This window comes from Penaeus japonicus, unplaced genomic scaffold, assembly GCF_977035675.1.
Source record: "Penaeus japonicus unplaced genomic scaffold, GWHDUDI00000001_assembly GWHDUDI00000029, whole genome shotgun sequence".
Lineage (NCBI taxonomy): Eukaryota > Metazoa > Arthropoda > Malacostraca > Decapoda > Penaeidae > Penaeus > Penaeus japonicus.
The window spans coordinates 17,838,438-17,850,937 of NW_028234431.1; the positions used below are offsets into that span (position 1 = coordinate 17,838,438).

The 12,500-nt window shown below is 47.0% G+C and overlaps 1 protein-coding gene across 17 annotated transcripts in view; it reads right to left on the reverse strand.

The window, feature by feature from the left end:
- Eph (Eph receptor tyrosine kinase) overlaps positions 1-12,500 on the reverse strand; it is a 464,228-nt gene that overhangs the window by 147,565 nt on the left and 304,163 nt on the right. For all 17 annotated transcript variants that reach the window (XR_015192478.1, XR_015192480.1, XR_015192479.1 and 14 more), the window contains one exon: positions 5,155-5,234. Coding sequence is in view for 13 of the 17 variants with exons in the window: in XM_043013398.2 (XP_042869332.1) it covers positions 5,155-5,234 (80 nt within the window). In the remaining 4 variants the exon portion in view is untranslated. The remainder of the gene's footprint in view (positions 1-5,154; positions 5,235-12,500) is intronic.

The following is a 12,500-nucleotide window of genomic DNA, read 5'->3' on the forward strand; positions in this document are numbered from 1 at the left end:
CACACAAAGCTATTGAATACATTCTTTAAGAACTAGCACTCAGAATTCCTACCTGCCTTTCAAGCACCACATATATTCATCCGGTCGTGGCACGCGAGGGGCAAACATATGTACCAACAGTATCTTGACTCATCACAAATCCCTAATAAGTCCTGTACACACAAGCCAAAAGACACAGGCACACAAAGGACACACGCAAGGGTTGTCAGTGTGTGTACACAGGGTAAGCTCAATCCTCATCTCACACGTACAAACACACGCGGCCTTGGCTCCCTGGCCCATGTCCGTTTTATATAAGAAGCTGCGGTCGCTGCCTCGGAATTGATCTAGGCCTATAGAGGCGACCCAATAAACCATTCATACACACAGCTTGTCGGAAGATGTGTAGTCGATGAGATCATCTTCCCATAGGCCTACTTCCCCCTCCCTTCCTCTTTCCATCGAGCCCAAACCATAGCACATAAAAAGGCCTATATCCCCCTCCTGGCACCGCCTCCACCCTCCCTCCTTCCTTCTGGCCATCTGGTTAAATCAGGTACGAGATCTGTCCTCTTGATTCTCCATTTCCATTTCCCTACTTTTTCTTTTCTGATTTTGGCTTCATCGGATTATACGTTACTTTATTCCTTCTCTCTCGTTTTTCTTACCAAGTCTCAACCTTTCATTTTTTTATATATGTGTTTTTTTTATAATTTCCTTGCATTTCCCCCGTCATCTGATCCTCCTAGAGGGAGATACAACCCTACCTCAGATGGGCGAGAGGGGGGAGGGGAGGGGGGTAGGAGGGCATTGCATTAAGATCTTCCCGTGGCACATGATGCTCTCTCTCTCATTTCCATAATACCGCCGCCACTGCTCTCATCCTTCCTGTAGACACAACCGGTGGCATTTCCTGCTTCCACTTCAGCATTGAACACACAGTCCACACGCTATATGACTGAATATAGTGTTTATGTAGATATTCTCTCTCTACCGTAACATTCTAGAAAATAATGACATCTGACGTCAAGTGGAGACTGATGACTGATCTCATGGCGTAAAGCGATCAATACTTGGACTGCAATCAGAGCGACACCACCTCAGAACAGGTCCCTAGGCCTACCTCTACTGCGTCAGCAAAAGAACTCTGAAGGGCAAGGAGGAGGGAAGGACGAAAAACGGAAGAGAGGGAGAGCGAGGGAGCAAGTGAGGTAAAAAGGGAGCAGGGAAGGGAGGGAGGAACAGAGAGAGAGAAAGAGAGTGAAGAATGAAACGAGAGGATGGAGAAGGAAGGAGAAAAGCCAGTGGCGGCCAAATGACCAATGGCACGAGCAGGATGGGTTTTAACGTCGACCAAGGTGTTCCAATGTCCCTCGCTTGGGGACGGATAAGCACGAATAGAAACAGAAGGCAAGACGAGACGTCGACCGGAGAGAAGACTTTGTCTGAGACAAGCGAAGGCCCTGTAAGGCTTTTTTAAGGCATTGGATATCAATATCAGTTTGAAGACGAGGAGAATCTGCCGCGTCAGGCGTAGAGGGGGGGGGGGAGTTCGTCTTCAACCCAATCGCCATTCTTAGACGGACATGGTGGCTGAGTTTAAAGGTGTCTAGAAATTCCCATCCTGTGAGTTACGAGACGCATGAAGTGACGATGGAGAGATACAAAGAGACAGAATGAAAAAAAAAGAAATATATTTATCTATTTAGTTATCTATGAAAACATAAAGAGAAAGAGAGCAAGAGAGAGAGAGAGAGAGAGAGAGAGAGAGAGAGAGAGAGAGAGAGAGAGAGAGAGAGAGAGAGAGAGAGAGAGAGAGAGAGAGAGAGAGAGAGAGAAAGAATAAACAAGATAAGTCCAAGAAGGTCCAACAGCAAAGAAGAATCACCGAGCCACAAAAGCTGATCTGGAGGCGCCTCCCCCCCCCCTCACCCCCTCTTATACCCCATCCATCGTTCTTAAGATGTTCCTCGAGTTCCCGAAGCTTCCTTCCTTTGTTTCTTGGTACATGTTCGGGGAATGTTTAAAATCCCGAAGCAATCACTTCCCTGTTGTGGGGGGAGGAGGAGGAGCAGGAGGAGGAGAAGGAGAGGGTAGGAGGAGGAGGGTAAGAGGAGGATGAGGGAAGAAAAAGAAGAAGGAAAGGAGGAGGCATGGGAGAAAGAAGAAGACAAAATGGAAGAAATAGAAGAGGAAAAAACACTCGGAGAATAGGATAAAATGGAGGGAAAGGAGGAGTGGTGGAAATATACGAGGACAAGAAAGATAAGGAGGAGGCGGAGAGAGGTGGAGGGAGGGGGGAGGAGCCTCGTCATCGTCATATTTAAGAAAAAGCCAAGACGCCAGAGAAGGCGGGGGTAGGGGGTAGGGGGATAGGGAGGGGTTTCGTCTTCCAGGAGTTCATATTCAAGATGCTGGTCTCCTGATTATCTCGAAGATGCCGATATTTTGTGACATCAGCCGTTTCCATCCTCCTCCTCCTCCCTCCCTCCCTGATCCCCGTCTCCACCCTATCTCTCCCTCCCTTACTTCCCCTCACTCCCTCCTTCCTTCCTCTTTCCCTCTCCCTTACCTTTCTCTTCCCTTTCCCTATCCCTCTCCCTTTCTCTATCGTCATTCTCCCATCTCAATCATCCAACAATTTCTTCCTTGCCCGCACGCCCCTTCTTTATCTTACACTACCCTTTTCCACATCTCCTTCCCCTCCCTCCTCCCCTCTCTGCTGGCCAAGCTTTCCATCCTTTCCTTTCCCTCCCTTCGCAGTCTCTCCCTCCTCTTCAGAAATCACAGGACGAGGAATAATATAACTAACTTATCCAATCTTCGCGTCGCTTAAATTCCCATAATGGGCACCGGGGGCCGGCGGAGAGGAGGAACAGCGCAGGGCCGGCGAGAAAACACAAGAAAGAAAGAAGCGAGAAAGAGAGAGCCCAAGATAAAGTATACAAGGCGTAAGTGCATATCCATTGCAAGGAGAGAGTCAGAGGAAGAGAAGAGAGGCGAGAAGACGCGAGAATGAGAGAGGAAAGGTGAGAGGGTCCAAAATAACAAGGAACTTGCGGAAAGCCAAGTAAATAGGACTGTAATTTTATTAACAAACTCTTGCAAGTAAACACCGCCGCCATCACAGCCACAGCTTGCGAGGGCGACAGTAGTATAGGAGGAAATGCTCATTAATGACAGGGAAGGGGGGGAGTACCCCCTTTCTTCCCTCCTCTGCTTGGACCGACGAGTTGGTCTCATCTCTCGCGTTCCCCCCATAAATAAATTGTTTACCTCGCTTTATACATCGCTAACAAGCCTGTTATATCCTCGCCCTAAAGTTTTCTTTACCTGTTTTGCTAGCCTTAAAATAGATGGAGCACGTTATACATTTATGAGATATACTCGATCGCTCTCACACTAAGACTCACACATAAACTCAAACTCACGCACACGCACACACACACACACACACACACACTAAACCCCCTCCCCCGCACACCATAATTGCTAGTCCATAACCAACCAGTTAATGCCTACCGAGAGATCGAACTACAAAAACGGCGGCGTTCGGGTCCGAGGCTCCCTAATGTAGCCGTTGGCACGCTCTCAACCACCTCGCATTTAAGCCACAACTTGGATCACTTTCAAAACAGATCAGATCCTGTTAATTTCCCTCCCCAACTTTCCGTGAGATGGAGATGGCGGTTTCCGATCCCGATTTCATTGTGTCTGGCTGGCCTCTGTGCGTGTGTGCGTGTGCGTGTGCGTGTGCGTGTGTGTATGTGCGTGTGTATGTGTGTGTGTGCCTACGTGCGTGTGTATGTGTGTGTGCGTACGTGTGTGTGTGTGTGTGTGTGTGTGTGTGTGTGTGTGTGTGTGTGTGTGTGTGTGTGTGTGTGTGTGTGTGTGTGTGTGTGTGTGTGTGTGTGTGTGTGTGTGTGTGTGCGCGCGCGTGCGTACTTGCTTGTTTGCGTTCATCCTCCTTTCTTGTCCTCCAGATATAATTTTCCTCCAGTTTTCACCCATTTCACGTCTTCTCTTTTCCCATTTTGCCCTTTATGACTACCCCCCTCCCCCTTGCCCACAATCTCCCCATCTACTCTCTAACTACATGCACATATCCTTTAATCTTTGTTCTATCAAAAGTCATCAAAGCTATATTAGTCTGTATAGGCCTATCGTCCTCCTCTTCAAAATCCCATGATCTCCCCTTCGCCCTCTTCGTAATTTTTCAAAAAGCTCTCAGAAAACCTGACGATAATAATAAATCCAGTTTATAAAAGTTTGTCTAGCCTCCCCACTGCTACCCCCACCCCCACCCCCACCCCAAGCCCTCGTCCCCTCCACGTCCGGCCACCGTCGAGGTCAAAACAAACACTCCAACTCAACGAAATAAAAAAGAGAGGGGAAATACATGTAAAATCCGTCTATATATGGCCGCCATTATAACCCTCTTCGAAAGGCCACTATTTGGATGCTTATTAACGGTCACTTCTCTCTCTCTTTCTTTCTCCTCGACCACTTATTAACGGTCATTTCTGGCTCTCCCTTTCTTTCTCTCGGACGGCAATCAAACCCACGGAAAGTGAGACCAAAATGCCAATCGGCTCTGAGGCCCAAGACAAGAATTCATAGGCCTAAGCATCTGACTGATATTTCATACACAGACAGACATACATAGACAGAGAGAGAGGGGTGGAAGGGAGGGAGGCAGGAGAAAGAGATAAAAGTGAGAGATATAAAGCAAAAAGCAAGTTCCTCTAATCACGACGGGAGGAGGGGGGAGGCATAGCCGGTAGGGGGCTGCTCGACTAACGAGGCAATATCGTCTTTAAAAAGTCGACGAAAACTTTCTCGAACGAGGTCAAACGAAGTCTTCTCAGACCACATTGCTTGGGATGGAGATGGAGAGAGAGAGGGAAGGCTAGGGGAGAAAGGGAAGGGAGGGAGAGAGGGACGCGAGAAAGGTAAGGGACAGAAAGAGAAGGAGAGACTGAATGATAAAGAGAAAGAGAGAATGATAACGAGGAAGAGAGAGAATGATAAAGAGAAAGAGAGAGATGAAATATACAAAATACAGAAAAATAAACAAATCTTTACAAAACTTTAGAAATCCCGCAGCCACACATGGCCCACCCACACTCCGCACACACCTACGCCCATACCCACCACCACGGGCAAGGTACTCACCCCAGGAGTCGGCGAGTTGGGTCCGAAGGGATATCTGGTCCATTCCAGGGAGGATTCCGTCGTGGTGTCCAGGAGTACCACTGCAATGCAAAAAACACAATTAGTCTCGTATATAAGGAAAATACAATTACTGTGTGTGTGTGATATATATATATATATATATATATATATATATATATATATATATATATATATATATATATATATATATATCGACAATAATACATAATAAGGCAATAAAAAAATTCAATTATTCTCGTACAATTCATCGATGACACTAACAAAGGAAAATGATTATGTTAGTTGCAGTACGAAAAATGAGAACACAATTATAGTATATATATTTTGTTGATGTTGTTGATTATGCCGGAGAAAACAACTGACGCCACCCAAGGGCCGCCATAACACTCAGAACGAGAACACAAAGACAAAATGCCGGAGAGCACAATTAACAGGGGCCGACACCCCCGCCTGAGTTACGGCACCTCCACATAATATGGTCGAGGGATGAAGGGCATAAAATATAAGAATTATAGGCATGCAAATGAGCTCCGCCACGCACACCGGCCCACTACGGTCCTGGCATGCACCATCATGCAACATCACGCCCGCGAACGGTGGAAACGGACATAAAACAAAACCAAAAAAAGGGAGAGAGAGAATAAATAAATGAATTCCTCTCACGCTATGACTAAATGCCCACAATATTAATGAAAAGATAAAGTCTCAAATGATTCATAAATCATTCAGGTGCGTTCGGAACCTTCCACCCACCCAAGAAGATCTCTGCGTGCGTGCGTGCGTGTGTATCATAATATAATCCGAAAAAATGAGGGAGAGGTGAAGGATAACGAATCTCAAAATATAGCTATCAAAACTAAATCCCCCATTCGGCCAGCGTCCACCCAAGCCGAAATCCGAAAGCGAATATCGGAAGACAACAACAACAACAACAAACAAACAATAGAGAACACAAGAAAGCCAAGGCGCGAATGAGGCTAAGAGTAACAGCAAAAATGTGTTTTCGTGTTCCTCAAGTTGTTGCCATGAAACAGCTGATGCGACAAAGGCGTGAAATTTTAGATTATTTTTTATCACTAATTTTCCCTCTTATTCGTTGTCGTTTCTTTCCTTTCACTCGGCGACGGAGTCCAATGATCATGAAAATAGCTACGTCGTCAGGAAATGAACTTTTGTTAAAGACCGCTCAGCTAAATGGAAAGTACACAATCGGGAAATAAAAAGCGCAAAATAAAGAATATATAATACACGGAAAACAACAACCAAAATAACGGTAAATAAGCAATGATAAAAAAGAAACAATGTTTTTTTTTAACCCCATTTCACTCTTCAAGACCACCCCTTCCCCGCCCCTCCCCTCCCCCGCCCCTCGACGCCCCCGGGACCCGCGTTGGCCCGAGTTACGATCTGATAAGGAAAGAAATCTTGCTGAAAGTTGACATTGGCAGCGGATGCAAGGGTGTTACCGCCCCTCTCCTAGCATCCCCCCCCCCTATCATCAGGTGCATCTAACAGACTCTCTCTGTCTCTTTGTCTCTTTCCCTCCCTAACACACACACACACACGTGTATATGTGTATATGTGTATATGTGTATATGTATGCATATATGTATATATATATATATATATATATATATATATATATATATATATATATATATATATATATATATCTGTGTGTGTGTGTGTGTGTGTGTGTGTGTGTGTGTGTGTGTGTGTGTGTGTGTGTGTGTGTGTGTGTGTGTGTGTGTGTGTGTGTGTGTGTGTGTATGTATGGATATATGTATATATACACATACATATATATATATATATATATATATATATATAAAAAACACACACACACACACACACACACACACACACACACACACACACACATGTTCATATACACCAATAAATACATATACACGTGTGTGCATGGTATACCGGTTTCCATAAATCAGATCAGATTAGTTTTCTTTTCTGAATTATCTTCCCTTCCTTTCTTTTTTTCGTTCTCTCCTTCCCTCCCCTCCTCCTTAGCGCCACGAAGCGTTCCCACGTCCTGAAACACTTTTCAAAAATTCCTCTCGAGCTCCGAAAAGAAACAAAACGTGACGTCATCACCTCGTTACTGCGATCATCCGCCATGAAATCATGAAAGGGCCGCCGCCGCCGCAGTACCGACCGGCCCTTCGAGGAGCACCGAAGGGACAGGGAAATCAGCGTCTCTGCCTTCACGGAGCCTTCGAATTTCGTGTACACACACACACACACACATACACACTGAGTGAGTGAGTGAGTATGTGAGTATGTGAGTATGTGAGTATGTGAGTGAGTGAGTGTGAATGTGAGTGTGAGTGTGAGTGTGATTGTGATTGTGAATGTGTATCTGTGTGCGTGTTCGTGTCATGTAAATAAATCAACTTCTTGAATGTGTTCGCGCATTAATGCTTCTCGCACCAAGCGGCTGAAATGACCTATCCGAGTCCAATCCAAAGTAAACATCAAAGCGCAGTAAGAAAAGGAGTAAAACACAAAAATGTGAGATAAGAGAGGGAGAAATAGAAAGCCCGAGAAAAAAATGAAGTGACACTCAAATAATCGGAAGGTGAGGTAGAGGAACCGAACGGAGGAAGGGAAGTGCTTCTGATATTTTTGCAAATATTTATGACGTCCCTAGGACTTCAACCCCACACCTCCCTCTTCGCCTTCTTTATCCTATTTTTCCCCTTTCCCTTCCCTTTCATCATCCATCCCTCTTTCCCCACTTCGTACAAATTTCCATATTTTTTCCTTTCCTCTAATATCATTCCGTAAAAATTCAAGCGCGTGGTGTGTGAGATGGTCAATTAACTCACGATAAGTCAACATTTTAATCTTACAGGAGGAAGGAAGCCAGAGAGGGCTTAGCGAAGGAGGGCTATAGGGCGTTGATGAAGCAAGGAGGCAGAGCGAAGAGAATCTTAAGAGGAGGAGATGGTGTAACAGAAAGCACGCAGAAACGGGGGAGAAACGCAGGAATCAGACAGAATGAGGAAGGAGGAAGTTCAGATTTGTAAGACATCGATCATCTCCGTCTTCTCCAATATCAGGTAATAACAGAATCTCTCTGCCCCCTCCCCTCCCTACCACCACATCCCGCTTCCCCATTTAAAGCACACACTGTGTCTACGTTCTCAGTACTGCACGTTCTCCGTTCCTATCATCGTCGGTCCGCTGTTTTATCACTACTTCTGCCTTCGGCCCGAACAAAAAAAATAACATGGCAACCTTAACATTCGCCAGAGAGAATCCACTGAGCCAACACAGCAGCAACAACGACATCAAAGCACCAGTAGCGACAACAACAAGCAGCGTTTCGGCAGCGCCACCAGCCGGCACCAAAGACAACGCACAGAGGGGACGTTCCCGAGCCAGCCAGCGCGCGTCCTAATCTCTCTGTCTTCTGAATCTGCGAATATTTGGCACAGATTAAGTGAGAGATTTGTATCCCAAATAGCCCCTCACCCTTCCCCCCTCACCCCCCTCCTACTACCCTCCCTCTCTCTCTCGAACATCTACCCTCCCGCTTCCGGAATATTCTCAGTCATCCGGAGCGGCACAGTCGGCGCTCGCAATATCCTAGTTGTATCCTCTTATACTCTAGTGATGCTGAAAATGACGAAGGGCGAGAGAGCTAGAGCTAGAAAACCAGATAGATAGGCAGAGACAGAGAGAGAGATTAGAGTATCATATGGGAAGATCAGAAAAGAAAAAGAGGAGAAAGCAGGGGAGGCGCAGGTGAAAGAAGGGTTTCAGCATATACAGCGCCCCACAACTACTCGTATATAAAGATTAAAGTGGGCACTCCGGCCTGCACATCACGAGATAGCAGAGAGCGATCCCGGGGCCTGCACTGATAATGCAGAGGAAGGGGGTGGGGGTGATGGAGAGGGGAAGGAGAAACGGCGAGGGAGGGAGTGGGAGAAAAAGGGAAGGAGGTGTGGGAGTAGGGGGAGGAAGTAGGAGAGATAAGAGATAAAGCGAAGGAGAGAGAGAGAGAGAGAGAGAGAGAGAGAGAGAGAGAGGGGGGGGGGGAGAGGGAGAGAGGGAGAGAGAGAGAGAGAGAGAGAGAGAGAGAGAGGGAGGAGGGGGAAGGGGGGGAGTATTAATATATACAACAAAGACAAAAGACAAAGTCAATGGAAGAGCGAGATCTTGCCTTCGCGCGCGCGCGTAAACGTAAACAAGATGGATGCAGCGCCGTCAGAACCCCCCGTCGTCCGCCATGTTTTACTGCAGATTACCCAAGACAAATTCCGGAATTAGGTTGACTAGTGAGTAGGGGGAAGGAAGGAAGAGGGAGAAGGGTGAAGATGAGGAACAGGAGGAGGAAGAGGAAGAAGTGGAGCCGGAGGACGAAAAGAGGAGGGAACGAAGAGAAGTAAGAGGCAGAAGGCGGCAAAAGAAGAAAAGGAGGGCAAATAATAAGAGGAGAAAGAACGAAAGGATACGGGACGGAAAGAGAAGAGGAAAGAAAAAAAGAAAAGGGAGGGAAATGGAAAAGGGAAATAAAGAGACGGCGAGAACGCTGGAAGCAGATATACCACAGGCGGTGGGAGCGAACGCAGTGGATGAGGAAGAAAGAGAAGAGGAAAAGGAGGAAGAAGTGGGAGAGAAAACGCGTGTGCTGACTCTGACGGTGTTAAAAGTGTGATAAAACGCGGCGATGTGTGAGTACGCCGTAAGCAGCCGTTGTAAAATGCACGGGCCCCTGCAACGGACGGGGAGGAGAGGAACGGGGAAGAAGAGGAGGAGGAGGAGGAGGAGGAGGAGGAGGAGGAGGAGGAGGAGGAGGAGGAGGAGGAGGAGGAGGGGAGAGGAAAAGGATAGAGAAAGGGAGAGAAGGGGGGAGGAAAAGGAAAAGGAGGAGGATAAGGAGAAGGGGAGAGGAGAAAGAGAAAAGGAGAGAAGGAGAAAAGGAGAGGAGAAATAGAAGGGGAGAGGAAAAGGAGAGAAGGAGAGGAGAAAGAGAAGGGGAGAGAAGGAGATGGGGAGAGAAGAAGGAGGAGGAGGAGGAGGAGGAGGAGGAGGAGGAGGTCACGGCGCCAGCATCACCTTAATGAACACCACCAGGTTAATAACACCTTATATTTACGCCGGCGCACATTCTTTTCCAAAGTAAAATCAACGGGAATGCAGGTGAAACGGCCAATTTCATGCAGGTCAGCCGGGATCTATTTAATTTTACGGCGGAAGAAGATGGGAGCAACCGCTGGCAGGTGGGGGTGGGGGGGAGGAAGGGTGAAGGGAGGGAGAGAGGGAGGGAGGAAGGGTGGGTGGAGGGAGAGAGGGAAGAAGGAGAGGGAAGAAGAAGGAGAGGGAAGAAGAAGGGCTGAGAGGGAAGAAGAGTGGGAGATAGGAAGAAGGAGGAAGGAGAAAGAGGATGAAGGGATGGGGTGAGGGAGGCACAAGTAATGAAAGAGAAGAAAAGGGGAGGTAAAAAGAAGAGAAGAAAAGAGGAAGAGGAAAACGGAAAGAGGAGGCGCGGAATGAGAGAAGAGAAGGAACACAAGATAAGGGTGGTAATGATGAGATGGAAAGAGTAGGATGGAAGAAAAGGAAAAATAAACTAAAAGGAAGGAGAAAAATTGTGAAAACGGAAACTAATGTGTTGGCGTACACTCTTCATCCGAGAGAACAACCTTGACATCTCTTCTCTTCTACCCTCCCTCCCTTCCCCGCCTCCTCTCCCCTCCCCCTTCCGTTCTCCTTCACACCTTTCCGTCTCTTGCCATTGTCACAGAACTCACACTCGGTCGAACACTTTGTCTTCTTCACACCAGTACTACTCGAGTCTGTTGCCTCCCTCCCATCTCCTACCATCACCGAAATATACAGACACATACATACATACATACATGCATACATACATATATGCATACATACACACATATATTAATATATGAATATATAAATATATAAATATATATATAAATATATAAATATATATAATATAATATAATATAATATATCTATATCTATACCTATATCTTTATGCATATATATATATAAATATAATATATATATATAAATATATATATAATATAATATAATATAATATAATATAATATGATATACATATATATATATATATATATATATATATATATATATATATATATATATATATATATGAGAGAGAGAGAGAGAGAGGGAGAGGGAGAGAGAGAGAGAGAGAAGGGGGGATTTGGACAAAGAGGTAAATAGAAGGGAGGATACATAGCAAAGTCAAAATAAATGATATAAACGATAGTCAAAAAACAGAGTAAGAATTGCAAGCGTTGTCTCCCAGCGGGTAGAGCATCGGGCACTTGTGGCGGCGGGAGGGGGCACGGAGCAGCCCTGGGCACGAGGCGGCGGGCGGCGGGCGGCGGGCATCTCCCTCGTAATGTAGCCACTCAGACAAAGAATATTGACTGTGCTCGGGTAAAGCAGCTTTAAAAGCCACCAGCAGCGAGTCCGGCCTCTACTTGAGAACCAGAGTCAATGGTAAGAAGAGAGAGGAGGAGGAGAGGGGGGGGGGGCTACTCTTCACGGCTAGACCGGAGTACTTTGCACGCACATACACACGAACAAGCACGCGCACAAACAAACTCTCTTCCTCCGCTCTCATCTCGTCTCTCCGCTCCTCTCCTCTGCCTCAATCATTATCGCTTACGTCATCCTCCTCGTCTCACGCGCACGCCGCCGGCTCTCGTATTTCTAAAGAAGAAAGTAGATGAGGTCGGGTATAAAACTCGGCTCGACGTGCGCGCGTGAGTCGGCCGAGGCGCTCAAGCTGACCTCCGCTTGGGGTCAGCACCGACTCCGCCTGCGCTGCCTTCGCCCACCTCACCTGTCCTGCCTGCGCTTGCATCACTCAGCCACAGGCGGAATCCCGCGCGTCCTCTGCTGTCTTCATGGCTAATTAGGCCTACGCGTTGAGGAACTGCCTAACCACCTTGCCTCGTCTCTCCCCGTCTTCGTTCCTCTCTTGCTTTTCTTCCTTCGTCGTCTCGCCTTGTTTTCTTTCCGCACTCTGTCCTCTCTCTTTTCCTCCCCCTTCTCCCCCCCCCCCTCCCCGTCATTCCGACTTCCACGCGAATCCATTTTCCACGACGCTCTGCTCTTCACATGCAAATTAGGCGGAAGTGACGAGGAAGTGGGTCACCTCCGGGAACAATCTTGCCCTCCCGCCTTTTCGCCGTTTTCCCTTCTTCGCCCCCCACCCCACTTTGATACGCCCTCATGACGCCCTCCCACCATCATCGAGTGTGAGCATAAGAGAGCATCAGAGTCGAGTGTGACCTCAGCCTAGT